Source organism: Peromyscus californicus, unplaced genomic scaffold, assembly GCF_007827085.1.
Source record: "Peromyscus californicus insignis strain IS unplaced genomic scaffold, ASM782708v3 Scaffold_11__1_contigs__length_118956290, whole genome shotgun sequence".
Lineage (NCBI taxonomy): Eukaryota > Metazoa > Chordata > Mammalia > Rodentia > Cricetidae > Peromyscus > Peromyscus californicus.
Window position 1 is genome coordinate 34,922,128 of NW_026294402.1, and position 21,889 is coordinate 34,944,016.

A 21,889-nucleotide genomic window follows, 5' to 3' on the forward strand; every position below is an offset into this window, starting at 1 on the left:
TCAATCTTCTGTCCTGAGTCTTATTTAAATTCAGACATGGTGAAGTTCCACCCGTATTTAACAATCTCTCCCTGTTTGTCTCTGTCTGTCTGCCTGCCTCTCTCCTTCCTCTCCTTCCCTCCTTTCTTCCCATACTGCTGTGGGTTGAACCCAGGGTCTATTCAAACTAGGCACAATCTGTACTACACCCACTCCTGTGCTAGACCCCCAGCCTGCCCCCTCTGTGATTTTTCTTTGTTTATTGTAGCCTTAGCTGGCCTGGAACTCTCTGTGCAGACCAAGCTGGCCTCCAACTCACAGAGATCTGCCTGCCTCTGACTCCTGAGGGCAGGGATTAAAGTCATGCAAATATGGGCTCAGATTCCCTCTGGTGCCCAGTGTGGGCCTTGAACCTATGCCCCTGAAACTAAGAGTCTCAAGCTCAGTTGGGTGGTGGTAGCACATGCCTTTAATCCCAGGAAGGAGGATCTCTGAGTTCGAGGCTAGTGGGGTCGTTCCAAGAGTGAGTTCCAGGATAACCAGGGCTACACAGTGAAACCCTGTCTCAAAAAACAAAACATAAAACAAACAAACAAATAAACAAAAATTTCTTATTCTTAAAAGCATCCTTTGTTGTTGGATTGTTGGTTCAAAGCAGGGTCCAATTTAAAGACCACTAGTGTGTGACTTTCTCTCGCTCTTTTTTTAAAAATGACTTTTAATCTTATTATTATTATTTTTTTGGTGTGTGTGTGTGTGTGTGTCTCTCTCTCTCTGTGTGTGTCTGTGTCAATGGGATAGCTTACAGGAGTCGGTTCTCCCCCACCCTAAGATCAAACTCAGGTCTTCAGCCTTGGTGGCAAGCACCTTTACCCACAGAGCCATCTCATCACCCTTGATCTCAGCTCTTAAGTCGCTGGTCCTCACTATATTTCTGTTTTCCTCATTCCTGACTGAAGGATTGCAGGAATTCCCCAGTGTGGTATTGCATCTCCTGAATCTGTCAGGCTGCTTCCATGCAGTATAGTTTACCTTGTTTTCTGTCCTTTGTGTGTCCTATAATAACTTGAACTTAGTTATAACCCTAGTTTAATTAAGAGTAAACATTTCAATCCAAATACTTTTTTTTTTTTTTTTTTTTGGTTTTTCGAGACAGGGTTTCTCTGTGTAGCTTTGCGCCTTTCCTGGAACTCACTTGGTAGTCCAGGCTGGCCTCGAACTCACAGAGATCCGCCTGGCTCTGCCTCCCGAGTGCTGGGATTAAAGGCGTGCGCCACCACCGCCCGGCCCAAATACTTTTTTATTTTGTTCTAAGATGGAGATCTTCTGGTTTCTGAGGAGTATGTAGTCCAGGCTGGCCTTGAAGTCACTTTTCTCTTTAGTACCTGCAGCACTGGGATGATAGATGGGTACCACCACACCTAGCTTTGGTGCGAATACTTTATAGCCACATCAGTTAACACCCTGAGTACACAGAGCCTGATTCTCTCAGGCTTAGTTGATGCTAAGCTTGATCTTTGGCTTGAATGGCTAGCAAAAGGTTAGACTTTCTATTTAATAGTAAGTGATCTGTTGATGCAAGCTTGAGCTTTCCTGTTTTACAATCCCAATCATAAAATGTCCCAGGAGCTTGGGTTAGAGCTTTCTGTAGTACCTGGTGGTGCAAGGTACACAGTAACACTCTAAGTATTGGTGGAAGGGTGGAGGTAAGTGAATACATAGGATTTAAGTGGCTGGATTTTCACAATCAGCACGAGGAGAAGTACTGCAATTCTGGCTGTGACTGATGTGTCTCTGACAGGGTCCCCTACCTCTGGGAGTTACGGAAAGCTAACTCTCCACTAGATGTAGAGACTCTGGTTTCAAGGTTCTGCTTTCTTACTGTTTTTCAGTGTGACTTCAGATAGATGAATCCCCTCCTGTGGAATCTATTTGTACTACAAAGACTACCAAAAAGAGATATTTCCGAGGCTCCAAGGATTTACTAATCTTGGCATTCTAAGATACACACACCAAATAGTTGGAACCTGCAGATATACTGTTTTTAAGATGTACTTTATTATTTACTTATTTGTATGTGTGTATTTACATATGTGAGTGGAAATGCCTGAGGAGGCCAGAAGAAGGCACTAAATCTCCCGGAACTAGAGTTAGAGTGTGAGCTGCCATGTGGGTGCTAGGAATCAAATCCAGGTCCTCTGGAAGAGCAGCAGGTGCTCTTAATTTCTGAGCCATCTCTCTAGCTCCAAGCATGTAGATTTAAACCCACTTGCATCTGGACCTTCCCTGAGCACTATAGACCAATGATATTTAATAAGGTTGTCATAGCAACCACCCTCCCCACGTCTTCTTACCTGATAGCAAGCCAGTCCACCATCATCAAACTCCATTGCTACCTAGGATTAGCGTGTCCACTTTCCCCTCAAGCACAGTAATATCTTCCAGGGTGATGTTTCATTTATGCATTTACTTATTCACTTACTAATTCAGTAGTTACTCTGCATTCACTGAGCCCCGACTGTGTGTAACACCACACACCTGATGCTTGGGATGTGTTGTATCCCAATAATTGGCCTTCCTTATTTGGAGTTTCCAGACTAGAGAGGGAGACAAAGAGGCAGTTACAATACATGAAAACATATGTCAGACGTGTGTGGTAGCACAGAAAGGGTACCTAACTCCCAGGAGCATCAAGAAAAGACTCTAACATTAAATGACTTTTTGGGGGGAATTGATGTGTTAGCTGAGAACTGTATGGATGGAGTGAGAGTTGGTAGAAAAATAAATAAATGTTCCTGGTAGAGGTATAGTATGTATTAACACTTAAAGAGAGAGAATGGGACTGGAGAAATGACTCAGCAGTTAAGGGTGCTTACTGCTTTTCCAGAGGACATGGGTTCAGTTCCCAGCATCTACATCAGGCAGCCCACAACTGCCCATAACTCCAGTGTCAGGAGATCTAACACTCTGGCTTTTGTGGGTACTTTCACACACATGATGCATATAAACTCACAAAAGCATGTACTGAACATCAATAAAAATAAATCTTTAAAAAATTAAAGATGAGGGACTGGAGAGATAGCTCAGCGGTTAAGAGCACTGGCTATTCTTCCTGAGGTCCTGAGTTCAATTCCCAGCAACCACATGTTGGCTCACAACCATATGTAATGAAATCTGGTGCCCTCTTCTGGCCTGCAGACAGAACACTGTATACATAATAAATAAATTACAAAAAATTAAAGAGAGATAATGAGGTGTCTTAGAGTTTAGCATTGAGAAATCATCAAATGTTATTGTTTTGTTGACAAATATACACAACATACTAAGAGGATTTTCAGCATTAACTGATACAATAAGATTTACATTTTGAATCAACCTTCAGGCCAGAGAAGAAGGGATTGGAGAGACAGACCAAAAAAATGATTCCAAAGCAAAGGGCATGTTATTTGTATTTATATCTAAGATAATACTGTCATATATAGCTGGTATCCATACAAAGTGACATGGACTTTATTTTATTTTATTTTATTTTATTTTTAACAAATGAGAGGTTAGTTGGCTACTAACTGAAGGGACTTACATCTGGAAACACCAAAATTTAAATGTGTGGATTTACCAATTTCTTTTTTCTAATTCCTTCTGTACATAGAAATGAGATACAATTAAACCTTTTAAAAATATTGCTTTATTTCTCTCTCTCTCTCTCTCTCTCTCTCTCTCTCTCTCTCTCTCTCTCTCGTGTGTGTGTGTGTGTGTGTGTGTGTGTGTGTGTGTGTGTGCGTGTGTGTGTGTGAGCGCGCACGCATGCATACATGCCCACAGAGGACAGTAGTGGGGCTGGAACCCTTAGAGATGGTGCTACAGGCATTTGTGAGTTGCCTGGTGTGTGTGTGTGTGTGTGTGTGTGTGTGTGTGTGTGTGTGTGTGTGCTAGGATCCAAAGCCCCTTCCTCTGATAGAGCCGTAGCACTCTTAACTGCTGAGCCATCTCTCTAGCTTGAGATACAACTTCTCAGAGCGTCACTATGTGAGGGTGCAGATCCGCTCAAATAACCTTCGTTGTCCCCGGTTGTATCTATTTTTCCTCAAGATCTACCTCTGGTGATCTTCACATACCCAGCCATACTTCAGATACTTCCAGAAATATTTGCTGTGATTTTGCTAATCTCCATATCCTGCAAGCAAACCGTGTTCCACCCCACCTGTGAGCATCTGTTTATATGACTCATGTGAGCTGGAATCAACCCCACTGAAATATTCCAGAGCCTCCCAGTCCTTATAGGCTCAACTCCATTCTCCACATGCATTGTGCTTGACATATAATTTGAACAAAATTTCAAAACAAAGCACAAAGCAAGAACAAAAATTTATTTCTTAATATATAAACAAAAGCGTGATTTGGTGGAAAGAGCTCGATCTCTGGACTTGTATAGGCCTGTGTTTGAATCCTCTTCTGCCACCGACTAGCTGGAGGCCTTGGAAGGCCCCTCACTGATCCTCCATTCCTTGAAATGTGAAACTAAATTAATTGTGTTACATTGTAGCCTGGATTAGTGTGGGAGCACGAAAGCACCAGATGCTGGGAGGAAGCTATTTATTGCCCTTGGCATTCACTAGGTTTCCTATTTCCAGACAGTCTTTTAAAGCTTTACACATTCACTTCACAAAATACTTCCTACAATAGGTTGTGGTGTAGCACTTTCCTCTGAGACATTCCACCAATCCAGAAAGCTGAGAAAGTAAGGAAAAGGAAGTCCCTGAAACTGACTAACTACACTAGCCATGTGATCTTGACCTTACAACTGTTCCTAAGAGATTTCCATGTTTCATTATCCATAAAATAATAAAAGTTATGCAGAACAGATATATGTTGAATAATATAAATGGAAGAAACTCATCCTAAAGTTACCCAAAGAGCTATTATTGGGATAGTAAAAAGATTTTTTTTTTTTTTGAGGTAGTGTTTCATATATCCCAGGCTGGCCTGGAACTCACTATGCAACTGAAGATGACTTTGAACTTCTGATCTTCTTACCTCTACCTCTCAAGGGCTGGGATTTTACCACCATGCCTGTTGAAAAACTCTTGTTAACACACTCCTTCAGATGATATTATCTCTATTTATATGTGTTTGAGGGCAGGGATGTGTTAGTTCTCTGAAATCACGGCTAATGCATACGAAAGCAAGAGTTGCACGATCCTTACTAAGGAATATAAGTTTACTTAAACATCATTATGTCCTAATTTGGGACCAATAATTTGCATAGATAAAATGAAAATCGTAATATAAGATGATTTGGGTATTTACTTTAAAGTAAAATGATCCTTTTTTCTGTGTTTTTACTTTTGAAATTTTAATGTTTTTTATGCTTTATACTTAAAACATCCAAAAGGGGCAGAGGGGAAACACTTAATCCTCACTAAGTTCACAGCGCCTAGGTTGGTCCCTAGAGGCCACTAATGGGAGTGTCTTATGCATCTCTCCAAGTGATACAAGCATAGGTAATTAAGTTTGTTTTCTCTTCCTCCTCTCCTTGAAAACAGAAGTTCATATCTGGTGCTCAGCTTTTTTCACTTAGCCATGTGTCTCAAGGTTCCATTCATTCGAGTTCCTGTAATTTAGCCACGGTTTGCAGCCCGCAGGGAACTGATAATTTTGATCAAGTTGTTCTTCATCGAAGAGTTTATAATCCTTGCATGAATGTGGGAGAACAAGCATTTCCCACGATCCATCCACAGAATTCTTTAGTTGATTTTGATTTTGGGGATTTGTTAGTTGCGGCCCAGCATAGAGGCACTTGCCTTCACACCTGACCCTCAGAGTTCTACCCCTGGAATCCATATGGTGAAAGAAGGAACCTGGCTCTTGAAAGATGTCATTTCACTGCCACAAGAGAGCCATGCTGCTTGTCTCCTCCCCACAAAATAAATATATGTTTAAAAAAAAAGGTAGGCGGAAAATTTTTCTTATTGTCATCAAACTGACTTTATTATTTTTAATTTCATTTTAAAATTTTCCTTTCTTTCTTTTTGAGGTAGAGTCTTACTAAGTATCTCAGGTTAGCTTCAAATTCATAATTTAGCTGTCTCAGCCTCTTGAATGTTGGGATTATAAGAGTGTGCCAACATGACTGGCTAATATTTCTGTTTGCATCTTTTCAAATGTTTTGTGTGTGTGTGTGTGTGTGTCTGTGTCTGTGTCTGTGTACGTGTGTGTGTGTATGTATGTATGTGTGTGCATATATACTGTTTCTTTTTATCATTTTTTCCATTTTATTTATTTATTTATTTATTTTTATTTTTGTTTTTTGAGACAGGGTTTCTCTGTGACACAGTCCTGGCCATCCTGCACCTCACTCTGTAGACCAGGCTGGCCTCGAACTCACAGAGATCCACCTGCCTCTGCCTCCTGAGTGCTGGGATTAAAGGCGTGTGCCACCACTGCCCAACTCCTTTTTCCATTTTAAAATTATACTCTTTGGCTGTAGATATGGCTTAGAGGTTAAGAGTACATACTGCTCTTCCAGAGGACCTGAGTTCAGTTCCCATGTCTGGAGGTTCACAGTCACTGTAACTCCAGGGAATCTGATGTCATATTCCAGTTTTTAAATACCTCTGCTCACACGTACATACATATACATATACACACATAATCAATAATAAAAAATTATACTCTTGAGCCAGGTGTGGTGGCACATACTAGTAATCTCAGCATGGGCACTGAGAGTTTGAGGCCAGTCTTGGCCTCAGATTAAGTTAAAAACCTGCGTGGGATACATAGAGGGACCCCTGTTTCAAAACAACACAGCCTGTATCTTCCTACGACTTATAGGAATTTACACATAGTAAAGCACTCTGATTACTAATGAATCACAAGTACTTTCTTCCTGTTTGTGGTTTACCTTTTTTTTTATGTTACTTAAGATTATTTTTGCTATGTAGAATTAAAAAAAAATCAGCACAGCTTGTCTTACTGTTTTTTAATGGCTTCTAAATTTTTTATGTCACACATAGAATGCCCTTCCTTGTTTTAACTGTATTTATTTATCTTTTGATTGATGGATTGATTTTGAGACAGGGTCTCTCTAAGTAGCCCTGGCTGTCTTGGAATTCACTCTGTAGACCAGGCTGGCCTCAGACTCATGGAGATTCACTTGCTTCTACCTCCAGAGTCCCGGGATTAAAGGCGTGGGCCACCACTCCTGGCTGTGTTTTAATTTTATTGAACAAAGCTTTTTCAATATTTCCCCTTCTGTTTTAGGACTATATATCTTTGTGGTCATTGGAAAACAAATGCAATATTATTCCCTTAGAGTGATAAGACCTGTATTTCCTTTCTTTATCTAGTATCAACAAGAGTTAAAGGATTTAAATCAACTTGGCTTTATGAACAGTGTGTAACAACTAAGCAATTTAATAAAAAAAATGTACCAAATATCTACCTCTAGGCATGAATCTCTTTGGGGAAATGTTCACAAGCTCATCTCTGTTCCTAATAACAGAATTTGAAAGGGTCTTACAATTCATAATACCAGAAGCTGACCAACTATGAAAATAAACACACATATAAATATATTATCATACAAACCCAAATAAATAAGGAGTGAATATCTTTGGGCTAGGGAGATGGCTTAGCGTTAAGAGCACAAACTATTCTTGCAGAGGGCCAGTTTTGTTCCCAACACCTACATAGCATGGTTCACAACTGCGTGTAACTCTAGCCCGGGAGGATCTGACACCTCTGACAGCCACGGGTACTGGTAGATATTACCCACACACTAACACATGCATAATTAAAGATGATTAACTCCTTTTAAAAAAAATAAGACCTATGTAACTTAGTAATATGATTAGCAGTTCGTGTTGTGAAAGCTGTTTGCTGAACTCAGTTGTATTTTTGAGACAGGGTCTCATTAAACCCAGGCTGGTCTCCAGCTCATCTGGCTATCTCAGAAGTACCAATCTCCTGTCACCACCTCCTAAGTGCTGGGATTACAGACCTGCACGATCATGCCTGCATAACAGGGTATATAGAAAAGGCTTTTTGTTTGTTTGTGTTTGTTTTGTCTTTCAAGACAGGGTTTCTCTGTGTAGTCCTGACTGTCCTGGAACTTGTTCTGTAGACAAGGCTGTCCTTGAACTCAAAGATCTTCCTGCCTCTGCCTCTCAAGTGCTGGAATTAAAGGCATGCTCCACCATCGCCTGGCTTTTTTTTACCTTATCAACCATGCCCCTACCCCCACGGTAGTATATTTGGACACTCTTTCAAAATCTGATGGAGAAACGTAGAGCTACTGGTAAAAGGTAGATTAAAGGCCATTTTTATTCTATTGTGTATTTTTCAGGGATTTGAGAAATGGCATCAACTCTTTCACATTTGAAACTGAATTCTCTCTTCCAAGTTCCCCTTCCTAATAGATCATGAAATATGTTTTAATTTGAGATAGCCAAAGACAGCATTGGGAACTTCAGGAGAGAAATGGAAGATCTTAGAAATGGAAGATCCAAATGAGCAAACTGGATGGATTCTGTCCTTGACACATTAGAAATGCCGGGTTTTCAATCTCACATCTTTGAATGTGTTTCTCATGAGGGTTCACATCCTAATTTCCTGTACAAAAGCATTTGTTTTGAAGATGCATTTGCTAGAAGCATCCAGCGACTCCTGTTCTTTTTGTAGACATGTCATCCACTTTGGTAGTGCTTAAAATAAAGTACCCAGATAGAAGGTAGGCTGAAGCGGACAGCCAGCAATATAATACAAACTGTTATGAGTAAAGTGTGTTACTCAGATCCTGCTAAAATACATGTCTCCTTTATTTTGAAGGCAACTTAGCTAATGGAACCAGTCCTTCCTTTGATCATCAATAGGGCCATCTTTTTGGGAAACTAAGTCCCACCTCAGATGGCAGTTTTAGCTGAGGCTGACATGAAAGAGAGAGGGCCTGTTTAATTATCTATTCCCTGCAAAGCATGTCTTTTCTCTCTTTAAATGAATGATTCTCCAGCTAAAACCCAAGCAAGAATGTCATTGAATCCTAGATGGGGAGAGAGAGGATCATTTGATCTTTATTATTATTATTGTTGTATTCTTTTATTCTGGGCAACATATAGGATCTGGATTTGTGTCAGCCTTACAGCTACAGCTTTCTGGTTCTGAGTGACAGATTTTTTTTGACCAAGTGAGTGAGAATAAGATAAAACAAAATGTAACATGGATGCATTTATGAAACTTACCAAGGCTTGGAGAAAGGAGCCTTGTAGAGTAGATGCTCTGTGAATTCTTAATAATTAAGCATAGCGGTGAATGAAGGGCAAGCCTTGAGAATCTGTTAGGTTGGTTGCAGCAACTGCTTTTTATTTTTTTTGTGTGTCTGCCTACATTTGAAGGAAGTAAAAGAGAAGGCGGTGGTGAACTACAGGGCTGCTGTACAGTACGGTAACCTCAAACCTAGTATGGCTACAGAGCGCTTGAAAGAACTAGTGTGAATTGAGATGTGCAGTAGATGCAAAATAGACACTTCGCTTTAGTGGGAAGCCTTGCCTGGGACCTGTAATCCCAGAGCGTGTGAGGATCGAGTTCAAGGTTATTCTTGCCTGCATGTTGAGTTCAAAACCTATCTAGACTGCACGAAACCCTGCCTAGAAAACAAACAAGAAACGTAGTATGAAAAAGGATGCAAATAATATTTATATTCATCATATGTTGACTAATAATATCTGGGGTATATTGGGATTAAATATAGTACACAAATATTTGTTTTAATTTTTATTTAAAAAAAATTCTTTTGCTACGGGATTTCTCTGTATAGCCCTGGCTGTCCTGGAACCCTGCTATGTAGACCAGGCTAGTCTCAAACTCACTGCTTGCCTTTGCTTCCCTAGTGCTCGGATTAAAGTCTTAAAGGCAGGCGCCACCTGGCCTGGTTTTAAAATTTGACGGGTGGAATTGAAAATGGTCTATGTGGGTCACACTCTATTATTGACGGGCACTGTTCTAGGCTTCGGGGTTAAGCTAGACAATGACCCATCTGTCTTTTGGGTTTTTGTTGTTGTTTTAAAAAGAAATTGTTTCCCTGCAGCTCATAATCTTTACCCCTATCTAAAATCTAACACTGACTTGGTTACCTAGGCTGTCCCGAGCCTGGGAGAGGTGGAGTTGGAAGGTAGAGAGCGATGTGTGTGTAATCGGGCTGCCGATTGCAATACCCACTCCCTTAGAACAAGCTAGGACTGAGACCTGGAGGGGCCAGACACCGCGTGCCCGGCATGCACCCCAGAGCCGCTGCAGGACTGGGCCAGAGCTGGTTTTGGTCACTCTAGCGTTTTCGCAGGGGTTCTGCTCAAGGAGTCCGGCCAGTGGGAGAAACTTTATGGCACTCCTTGCCTCAGGATTTCCTCTAGGATCTGGGACATAGCCCGGCCTGGAACCTGAGGCCAGGACGGGATCAGAAACCTTCTGAGGACCAAGCATCCGCATACAGTCCGCACTCGCGCTTCCCTCCCGTTGGCGCACTGGTCTCAGGCCCCGCAAGGTCCCTGGCTGCGATGTGTCTGGGACCAGAGGAGAAGGGGGCTCTGTCGTGGATAAGGGTGGTGGCGGCACCGAGCATACCTAAGAGTTCCCAGGGGTCTGCTTTGGTCCTGGCGGCTGGAGCGGAACTCATCCAGCCTCCTAGCATTGTTCGCTAGCGGCGCCGATCGGGAAGGGAAAGACGCCAGTGCCCCAGGTCTTGCACCTTTCCAGCGACCGTGTTTCCTCCTTCGGCTCTAACTTCTTAGGTCCTACAGCGACCTAAAGAGGCAGAGGCTGGCCGGATTACCGAGGAAAACGCCTTCCAGTCTCTCTCCACGGGCAGCTATGCTTTCGGCTAGCCTGGGCGTGAGCCTCCGCCACGGCCACCCTTTCCCACCCCCTCCCCGCCCCCCCCCCCCCCCCCCCCCCCATCGCCAGTTTCTGCCCCGGGGAGAGAAGCCTGAGCCTGAGCGGAGAATACAGCATCTATGTTAGGGTGTAAAGTCTGACACCAAAGGACCGGGAAGGCAATCTTCCACTCCTTCTCCCCGCCCCCCATTCCTCTAGCATTCGGAGATGTGTTTGTTTAAGGAAGAGTTCTCTGTGTCACCGCTCAAAGACTGGCATTCAAGGACGTTCCTACTAACCCTATCCCCCAAGTGACATTCAGTCTTTTCTGTTTCCAAGGTACAAGTCAGTCCCTGACCCAAGGAAGCTGGAAAGTCCGCCCCCCGGAGGTCGGGTGAGGATCTGAACCTAGGCTGACGGACATTCACCGAAGTCTGGTTGTAAGGCTCCCTCCCCACAATAGCCCGCCAGCCTTGTGTTTGGAGATATAACAGATGGATATCCATTTGCTACGTTTGGATGACTGATACCCATTTGATACATTCACACCGAGAGTAGAGATGGGTGGACTTCCATTGTGTGGACCATCATCACCTTTATCTCCCCCAGTGCCATAAACGATGACTTGGCCAGGACAAAAGGTTAGGGAACTTCTCTAAAGTCTGCTGTCTCCTTTCAGTGCTCACCTCCTCTCCCGCCTTCTCTTCCTACTATTACAAACTTCAAAACACAAGTCACCTCTCAGACAAAGAGAGACAGTTCTGACTTCATTTACATGCCTGATTGATTTACCAAGATCTCATTTCGCTGTCTCCCCCGCCATACTTTCTCCCTCTGCTTCCTCTCCTATCTGCTTACCCGTGTGTCCATGTGGAATAGGACACTTCCACTTCCTAGAGCACTGAAGTTTGGGGCCTAATTGATTCTGGTAATTAATTTGTTCTACCTGCTAGATCAGATGGAAATCCTGCTGCAGTGCCCAAGGATTAACACTTGACTTCCCAGCACCTCCTCTAATTATCTCATAGCATGGGTTGCAAGGACTCAGTCTCTGTTAAGACACTTTTGCTATTAGCAGTAGTGATTGGAATTGTGATGACGACTAGATATCAACAAATTAGAGCTTAAAAATTGGGAGATGGAAGAGAAGTGGCTTCTTTTAATTTCCCTGAGTTTAACATCAATAATTAGAGCAATTTTCAGAGATGCGAGCCCAAATTACTCCTGCTGTGCTGTCGATGATCACCTTAATTTTAGCAAATTGACTCCAGGGAAATAAATGTGACAGATTAGAAAAAGACAAACAGGGTGTGTGTGGGGGGAAAGACTGGAAAGAAGAGTAAGGAAAGAGGCAGGGGAAAGAGATGGGATAAAATCTAATGCAGTGATGGGTGAAGACTGTGGCTGGAGCTGGTGGTGTAGAAAAAAAAAAAAGAACCACCACCACCAACAAAAACAAAAACAAACCACCATATGACTGAATCGAGGAGAGGCAGGATGGAGGGTGACAGCAATGGTGTCTGTGGGCAGATTTAAAATGACCAAGTCATTTGGGTGATAGACATAGACCCCCCTCTGTCTACTCCCTAAATTCCAGGTAAAGCATCTTCCACCGTCATCTTTACTCCCTCAACAATTCAGTCATCCTTCCTGTCAAGTTAATCTAACTCTAGCCACTTGATGTAGCAGACGGTCGGTCTGCATCTTTATTTCTCCACTTTCCTCCTCTTTGTTACGGATGACTGAAACTCTTTAAAAACCGAAACGGGCTTGGGTAAGTGCTTTATTCCTATGCCATCAGGACTCTTTTGGTATTCTGCTTTGCTAAACAACGGCTAAAAAAAAAATTCATTTTCAGTCTTTTCAAGAGACAGAACACAACACCTCTTGCAGCTCCGGGAGGGGCAGAAATTGGGGTGGAGAAGCCTGCTAGGAACCGAACCCATTGGGCTCAGCGCTCCCTGCTCGGCCAGGCTCATTCAGCACCGCGGACAGATCCCCGCCCCGCCCCGCCCCGAGCCCACCCCACCCTCCTCTCTGCCTCCGCAGCCTCGCTATTGGTTCTCCCGGCTCCCCTCTCCAAGCTGCCAATTCTCCAACACACAGAACCAACCTACCCTGGCGCTGGAGAGGCCAGGAGACAAGCGCCGGGACAGCCCGGGTCGCTAGAGCAGCCGAAATCTGAGCCTAGGCGATCAGGAGCAGGTGCGGGCTTTCTTTCGGCTAGGCCAGCTGCGAAGCTGTCTGCCTTGGACACTTTGTCCTGGCCCCAAACCTTGTGACAGGCGCTCTGCAAGATGAATCTCAACTTCACCTCCCCTCTCCACCCGGCATCTTCTCAGAGGCCCACGTCGTTCTTCATAGAGGACATTCTGCTACACAAGCCCAAGCCGCTGAGGGAGGTGGCCCCTGACCATTTTGCTAGCTCTCTGGCCTCTAGGGTGCCTTTGCTAGACTATGGCTACCCCCTTATGCCCACACCCACCCTCCTCACCCCTCATGCCCATCACCCTCTGCATAAGGGGGACCACCATCATCCTTATTTCCTGACCACCTCGGGTAAGTAGCAAAAGCCTCTAGGAGTGGGGAGAGAGAGGGTGGGCTGGGTTTTATTTATTTGTTTTATTTCAGCACAGCCCCCCCCCCCACCAGATCTGGAGGGAGACTAGATCTGGCTGGGTGGCCTCCCTCCTTCGGTAACAGTAGAAGGTTGGGGGTACGGCTGAGAGGAGAGCTCCCCTGTGGCATGCCAACTGAGTGGAACGATTCGTGGTTACTTCACGGTTTTTATAACGGGATGGGGCTGGTGTCTGGCCTGAGGCAGCTGGAGTCGATGGATGGGATCATATTCCTGGTGGGCAGTGCTCAGTCTTACTCTACTCTTCCAGGCCACTTTGTTCATTTCTCAATGGCCCCCTCTCCCCCTTAGCTTCTTCCATCTCAGAAGGGGGTCCTCAGTCATCTTGTACCACAGAATTGCCCTGAACTTTCCAGTGCAGAAACTGAAAAGGCTTCACTTGGCCAGCTCTCTTCAGCTAGGTCCGGTCAGGAACATTTGCTGATTCTGCAGAGGACATGGAAGTGAGGGAGGAAAGGAGATTCAGGTTGTCAGGAAAGGGTCAGAACAGAAGAGAGCTGCTGTTCTCGAACCATCTTCACTTTTAGTGTTCAACGTTTAATTCATGGTCAGTCTGCTCGGCTTCTTTCTTCTGGCCCAGTTGCTGGAATCAGTTGCTAAAGTATTTCAGATTGACTATTTGGCAAGGAGTGGGGACTGATAAAGTAAGACTGGGCCTGGAGATTCTGAGAAATAGGTAGGTTTTGGTTTTGTTTGCTTGTTTCTCTCAGGCTACACGCACACTTTCTTCCCTAGCATTTTCGTTCCAGCCAGAATAGAAAAATTCTTCTAATCTCAATGCTGAGTATCATAGTAAATTGGTTCCAGCAGGAGCCGAGGAAAGGCAGCAGGCAATGTATGAAATATGGACGCTGGAATCTAGAAAAAAAAAAGGTTGAAAGTGTATGACAGTAAAACCCGTTCTCAAGCACTGGCTTAGAGAGGAGATTTTGAGGTTCCCGTTGAGGCCCGCTTTGCTTCTGGCTTCACCACACGGCTGAGGATGAACCCTTCTCCCAGGGCTGGTATTGCCCCAAATCCGTGGTGCTAAAACAGATTGATTTTCGTTTTTCTTTCCCGGGGATTGGTAGGTACTGGTGTCCGAGGCCTGTAGGCTTGGAGCGTCTAAAACACTGAGTAAAGCTGAGAGAGTGGCGAAATGGAAGCCTCCTCCCCTGATCACCAGAAAAAGGCGCTTCAGCTCTCCTGATCCGCGGGGCTTGGAGTCGGAGGGAAAAGCTTAGGATCAGACTACATAACAGGGTCTCCAGGGCGACCCTGCCACTGACAAGGAAATGTCAGAGGAGAGCACCACAGTTTCTTGGGATAAGCGTCCTTTTGCGCTGTTTTGTTTGGTTGCTGGAAGGGCGAGGGCGACTCGGGAAAGGTGCTTTTCAGAGTTGAGAAGGCAAAGTCCTATCTAGCCCTCGGTGTTGTGAAGGTCTGGATGGATGTGGGTGGACAGCTCCAGTACTCTCCGACTTTTGCAAGAAAACTTCACCAGGCCGCACGGACCCAACAGGAAGTGCGCTCTGAGGAAGTCTCCAGGAAGATGTTTTTTTTTTTTTTTAAAACGTCCTCTGGATCTTTGCTCTATTTTTCTTTTCTGTTTTACTTACTGCTTAGTATTTGTATTTTGTGATGGCCTTTTGGGAGGGATCTCCAAGCGCTATTTTGCGATCCCCCTCTCCACTGTCTTAGGGTTATTGGGAGATGGGATCCAGGAGCTTTGGTGCAAGTAGGAGACAGGTGTTCGGGAAGGCTGGGCAACGGAGTGGAGTGGAGCTGGGAGGCTGAAGGCTCCTTCCTGGGGATGCAGGTTCTGTCTGTCAGACTGCTCTTGTCTCTGCAGGGGTGCCCGTCCCGGCGCTGTTCCCGCACCCGCAGCACGCCGAGCTGCCGGGGAAGCACTGCCGCCGCCGCAAAGCTCGCACGGTGTTTTCTGACTCGCAGCTCTCCGGCCTGGAGAAGAGGTTCGAAATCCAGCGCTACCTGTCGACACCAGAGCGCGTGGAGCTGGCCACAGCCCTCAGCCTCTCCGAGACTCAGGTGGGCAGGAGACCCCGGATCCTGCGTCCTGCTTTTCTCCCCTCAGCTCTGAACAGTGCCAGAACCATCGAGCAAAAATGAACCTCTCCCCTCTCCTTCGAGGTTATCCCCAAGACCCGACAGAATTTATACCCAATTTTCACATTAGATTTATCTACCCGCCTCTACTGGGGGAAAAAAGTCACTTCGAGTGATTTGGCTGTCACCTCCAAGTTAATGGTTGTTTCTATTTTTCTTCCGACCAAGCGGGTGACAAGCTGAGTGGGGGGGGGGGGCTCTTGTTTCTGGAGAAGCTTAAACGTTTTTTTGTTTTGGAGAGGGTTTCATCGTGTAGCCCAGGCTGGCCCCCAAACCTCGTCTTCCCGCTTCAACCTCGGTGTGTGGATTACGGGTTGACACCACCCCTCCATGCTCCGTTGGCCCCTCTTCACTGCCCCCGTGTACTTATTTCAGTACCATTCCCAGCAGCAAGTCTTCATAGGTATCCCAGGGCTTGCTCACACTGTAGTTCAAGCTTCCCCTCTAGTTTTTATCTTTGGTCCTATTCATTCACCCCCTCAAACCCTTCTTTTACTCCTTCTCAGGATCTTGCTGTGAAATCATCAGTCATTCGGAGCTGAGACTAATATTCTCTCCAAGAAAAACCAGTCACTTCGCTCCATTCTTGACTTCGGGGCCCACGAGTCCTGTTGGGCCCCGGATTTAGTTGTTTCCGTCACAGGGTCATAAATTGGGTGTAAAGGAGACCCTATCCACCCAGCACTTACCCTTATTAATTACTGTCCATACCATTGATCCTCATCACTATTCTGGTGCAATCTCTCTTGGAAGCCTGAAGTTTTCATTCAGCCTAAAACGATAATGCGTGGCTTTCCCAAAAGCGACCATAGCGTTAGGACCGAATTCAACTCGGTAGACAGAGAGCCTTTTCCCTTAAACTCCGCCACTCGCTCAGATCTTAGCTCCGTCACCATTTGTCTGAGGAGTGACAGGATTTTGTTTGTCTCCCCTCAACCAGGTGAAAACGTGGTTCCAGAACCGGCGGATGAAGCATAAAAAACAGCTGAGGAAAACTCAAGACGAACCCAAAGCCGCAGACGGGCCCGAGAGCCCGGAGGGCAGCCCCCGGGCCCCAGAGGCCGCGGTGGCCGACGCTCGGCTGAGTCTGCCCGCCGGCGCCTTCGTGCTTACCGAGCCGGAGGATGAGGTGGACATTGGGGACGAAGGCGAGCTCAGCTCGGGGCCGCACGTGCTCTGAGTGGTCGGGCTGGGGAGGGAGACCGGGGCGAGGAGGTCGCCGCGGGGCCAGCCGTGGTCCTTCCCGGGCAGAAAGACTCGCCGAGACTCTAGACTCTGCTCCAGTCGCCCGGGCTGGAAGAAAGACAAGACGCCGGCGACTCGCCCCCAGCCTTCTCCCTGTCCTCATCCTGTCCCCGTCCGGATCACCAGTGTGATCGCTGGTTCCCGCGCTCGCTCGGCGGCGTCTTCAGCGCCCCGGGACCTGTCCAGTGTCGCAGCAGCCCAAACTGGCACCTGGGCTCGCGGTTCTACAATTCGACCGAGCTTTCTTACCCCGCTGCCAATGCAGAACCCCTCCATCCTCATTTCTCGGCCACTCGTCCCCGAGTTCTGTCGCCCTGTACCCGCCGCCTCTCCACCCGGACGGTAGCTTTCCCTTAAGCAGTACAGTTGACTGCAGATGAAGGGACCAGGTGGCTGGGGCCATGCGGGGATCCAGGGAGAGCTGGACCCTTTAAACCTTCTGTGTGCTGACAGGGTTGTCGGTGGCTTTTCACTATTTCTGCTCACACCCCTACTGGGACCCCACATTTCTAACTCAAATGCCTAGGCGACCCCCTTCTACGGACTGCGCTTCCATCCTCTGGGGTCCCAGCGGTCATCCAGGCGCTCGGTGTCCCGGGCGCTTGCGGCGCTGGTGGCCCCCACAGCGTCCCTCCCCACAGACCCGTGAACAGAGAAAATCCACAGCGCAATTTCTGCTTCCGGAACTTGTTGCACTCTTGTCCCGCAACCCTTCCATGTCCCAAAGGCGACTGAGATTCTAAAAGTGTTGTCTTCGGGTTGTTTGTGGACGCGCTCACTTCGTGCAGTGTTTTGGCAAGGCGTAGGCTGGCAAAGACCACACTCCACAGCCTTCGGAATTAAGGCAAAAGGTGTTGTGGATGCGCACTTGTTTGGGGGTGGGGCATTGAAGCTATGGCTGGCCGGCCACTCCTCTCCATTGCCCCAGGAAGGTCTTCTATTCTCTTACTAGGTCTGCGGTCTCTCTAGATAATAAAGGGCTTGCGGGGTAAATTGGGAAGGAGCATAGGTTTCCGGGAATCGTTCGTTGTCCCGTTTCTCTGCTGGCAGTCACCTCCCTTTTCCCAGTTTCTTATCCCCGGTAGCGATGAACTTGGCTATTGACCTTTACTTAACACTTTCCGTCTCCCCGATCCCGACTTTTCTGTTTTCAATCATTTGACTAATGGAGATTAATGAATCTCATCCAGGTGAAAAAGGTCACCACAAATGGTATCTTGTCTCTGCAAAACGCTGAGGGGACCGGCGCCTTTTGGTATTTGGAATGTGAAACTATGCTAATGAACTATGTGAAGACACTTATCGGACGGACGTAGCTGCCGCCGTGAGGGAGGAGACCTCGGTTTTGGGCCTGCCTTGGCTTACTGGTTGTCTTTAGATCAGCGAGCCTAGGAAAACTGGAGAGGAGTGAACTTGGCAGGTGCAATCCTCACCCTCGGGAGCAGAGATAAATAATTACAGAGACTGCAGTGGTGTGAGTTTTGGGTCATTTAATCTTCCTCTTCTTCCTCTTTCTCTCTCTCTCTTTTTTTTTCCCAACGAGGGGAATGAATTTTCAAGACTCCTCTAGGTGAAAGTTCTGAGTTTATGCAGTGTAACAAATGTAGCGATGCTTCAAAAACACCTGGCAGAAAGGGAGCTTTACCCAGTCTGCATCACCGAGGAGGCAATGCCACCACTTAAAACACAGGCGTTATGAAGCTTGCTCTGTAGTTAGTCAAGGGGGCTGTGAACCAGAGGTCAGCAAACTGAGGCTCCACAAAGTTGAATGTATCCACGAACTGGGCTAGCTAACAGCTGGATGGACGCAGATCATATGACTCTGTTCCCTTCTTTTTGTATGCTCTTCCTATTGTTTCTTTACTTTCTGGCAACAATGCCTTGGCTTGCAATTTGCCCCTGTGGCTTTATAGGAACATCCTCCTCATTTCTTTAGTTTGTGTAGTTGTGGCTAATGATGCAAATCCAGGCTCAGATTTCTTCTCCTCTGTTCAGATAATGACCATATTTTTTTTTCAAAGCCGGAGTCTCTCCAGGCAAACCCTCTACTTCCACACCGTATCTCCAGCCTCACAGAACCATTTAAAAGAAGTAGTTTATAGAAAATGCTTTACATTCGCACACACACACACACACACACACACACACACACACACACACACACACCCCAAAACAATAACCAACCAAACCAACAAACAAACCCTTGGGCTAGAGTAGTGTGATTTGATAATAAAAGAAAGATATCTCACATAAGAGCATGGAGCCAAAAGCCAAGGGGAAAAAAAACTCAAGTTTTTGTAGTCCTGTGGACAACAGCTACTTAAAGTAAGAAAAAAATACTGTGTGATTGGAGAGAGAGAAAGAGAGAGAGAGAGAGAGAGAGAGAGAGAGAGAGAGAGAGAGAGAGAGAGATCAAATTAGATGGTGAACACAAACTCAAAAGCACTAGGCATTTATCTTTTCTGCCTTCAGAAAACGCCAGGACTTACTCCATGGGGATCGGAGTGAGGGCACTTCTTGAGCTTTTGTCTTGAAGAAGCAGGTAAACAGAGAAGCTTCCAGCTTAAAAATAGCTCTTCCAGATTGGGGCACAGTGAGTCTGGAGCCCCAGGAACTGGAGTCTGATTCAGGAGCATTGCCTGCTTAGGGAGATGCCACTTCCAGTCACCCTGGTCTTTACTACTGGAATGCTGGGAGTGGAGCTCTGAATGCAACCAGAGCAAGGCATTGTGGTAAATAAAGTGATAGCAAAGTCCTCACAGCTTTTCTCCTCTCCTCTCCTCTCCTCTCCTCTCCTCCCTTCCCCCAGTCCTTCTTTTCTTCAGATCAGTGATATTAAAAGACAGACACAATTTAGTCTCAATTGAATGTAACATGGCAGCAATTTTTGCTTTTGACCTTCAAAACTGATCAAAGCCTCAATGGGCTGACAAAGTATTTTGTCTGAATGGCTCAGATTTTTGTCTCTACTCAGTCCCTCTTGTTAGTAAAGATCCCACAAAACTATGTTCGTTATATTATAGGAAGACATATAGACCCGATTTTGAAGAGACAGAAACATCTTTGAGTAGCCGAGGAAGGCAAATAATTTCTCATCTAATCCCAAATGGGATCCCCCCCCATGTTTGTCCCCAAGACTGCTCCTGAAGGACTTGATTTCAGAGCTTCTGCGAGAGATTTTCAGTACTATTTTTCAGCTTAGTGTTGCTGACTGTTATGCTAAGAAATACTTAATCTGAATGTATGACATGAGAGAGTGAATTGGCTCTCTGAGAGGCAACACACTAAACAGGGCTTCCTGGAGCCAAGAGAACTATGCAGTAAACACATTCATTTGAAGCAGCGAGCTCCCTGGGTCTTCCTGAATTTGTCTCAATCTACAAAACAATGAATTAATTGAAATACTTAAACGCTATGTTTATTTTACATGTTTTTGCCATGGAACTTCAAAGAGAATATTGACAAGCTAAAATGTCCAGAGTGTGCAGGAGTCCAAATACTTACTGGTGTGTAAAACACAAATAAAGGACTGTCAGCCCTTTGACTAGTCAGAGGAAAGCTTTGGGGAGGGGTGGAGAAGGAGCTAGCCTGTGGTAGCTGCAATTGTAGGGTAGATGTACTCTGTCATGCTGAAGATGAGGCTGTCTCTACACTAAGCACCTTCTCATTAGGAAGGTTTAGACAGAGATTGCAAGGCAAGTCGGGGCATTTTCTAGTGTGGGCTTCTCTACCTACACAAGGCTGCATTAGATACCTCCTCCTGCTCCTCCTCCTGGGAATGGAACCCAGAGCCTCATGCATTTTAGGCAGTGTACCACCACTGAACTCCATCTCCAGCCCTTATGTGGTTCTTCATCATTAAGCTCCGACACCCTGTCTTCTTTCTATAGGAAAGGAACCGCAGGTTTCCCATTGTTTAGATGGTCTGACATTTCATGAAGACTTCAGTTCACGCATCCTAATTTAAATAAATAGATCCACAGCAATTAGAAGACTTAAGAGCAACAGGGCAGAGGAGGAGAGTATGGATTTTAATTCATCAAGTTCTAACACTTCATTTTAAAAGTAAATGAAAACAAAGGATCATTTTACTAAGTTAAGGACAAAGTGTCTCTCAGGAAGAAATGATCCCTGTTAGAAGATACATCTAATAACTCCCAAGCCCTTCATTTGACACTTACTACAAGGGAGAAGTCAAGTCTCAGATGATCACAAAGACCAAGTGGAGGGATTAAGAGTAGAAACTGCTTTCGGTGCCACCTCACAAGCAATTGGGGTTACTCTGGTAAGTGACAGCGGCTCTGTGGGTACTGTAGCACAGGGAGGAGAGGATTTTTGTAGCAATTTCAGATGTAAGAATGAATAAGAAGTTGCAGCTGCCAATTGTCTAATAACATCTTAGGTCAACTTTTGGCAACTCTTCTGGCCAAGAGCAATCTGAACCTGGAATGAATATTCCTGGGGGGTTCCGAGTTCCTTCACACTCTGTTCATTAAGCCAAGGTGGGGCAACTGCCTGCTGGGCTATTTCAGAAGACACTCCTGCATCTGACAGGATGAGCTGGGTCCTCGAATTTACACCTTTCCCTAATAAAACAAACAAACTCCTTCACCTAATCTTCTAGTTATGACAAATCAGTCATCCCAGGCACAGAGAGACATGCTCAGTGTCTCAAAGCTCATTAGTTTGGGGAGCTGCAGAGTTAATACATCTAGTTGGTCAGAGAAAATTCTAGTAAATGTTTACGAGTGAGCTGAACATTCAAAATGGCTCTCATATGTTCCCTCCAGTGTATTGTGTTTGTTGTTCATTTGAAGTCAAGTCTCACTCTGTAGATCAGGCTGGCCTTGAGCTCATGGTTCTCCTTTGCCAGCCCCGCCCAAGTGCTAGGATCACAAGCTTGCATCCCATGCCTAGGGCCCTTGTATTTTTTGGTTGTTGCTCCTCCCCTTTAACCCCTTAGAATTTCTAGAGGATGCACCAGATAACTAGCCTCCGTGATTTCGTTTGCTCCGTGATTTCTCTTGTGCTCTCCCTGTGGTATTGGAGAGTCACAGA

The 21,889-nt window shown here is 45.6% G+C and overlaps 1 protein-coding gene across 1 annotated transcript; it reads left to right on the top strand.

Annotated features, from left to right (window-relative positions):
- The first annotated feature begins 12,990 nt into the window (after positions 1–12,990).
- Positions 12,991–16,766, top strand: Bsx (brain specific homeobox). The gene is made up of 3 exons (XM_052728663.1): positions 12,991–13,401; positions 15,312–15,508; positions 16,527–16,766. The coding sequence occupies exons 1-3, from the start codon at positions 13,140–13,142 to the stop codon at positions 16,764–16,766; spliced, it is 699 nt and encodes a 232-aa protein (XP_052584623.1). The 5' UTR covers positions 12,991–13,139.
- The last annotated feature ends 5,123 nt before the right edge of the window (positions 16,767–21,889 follow it).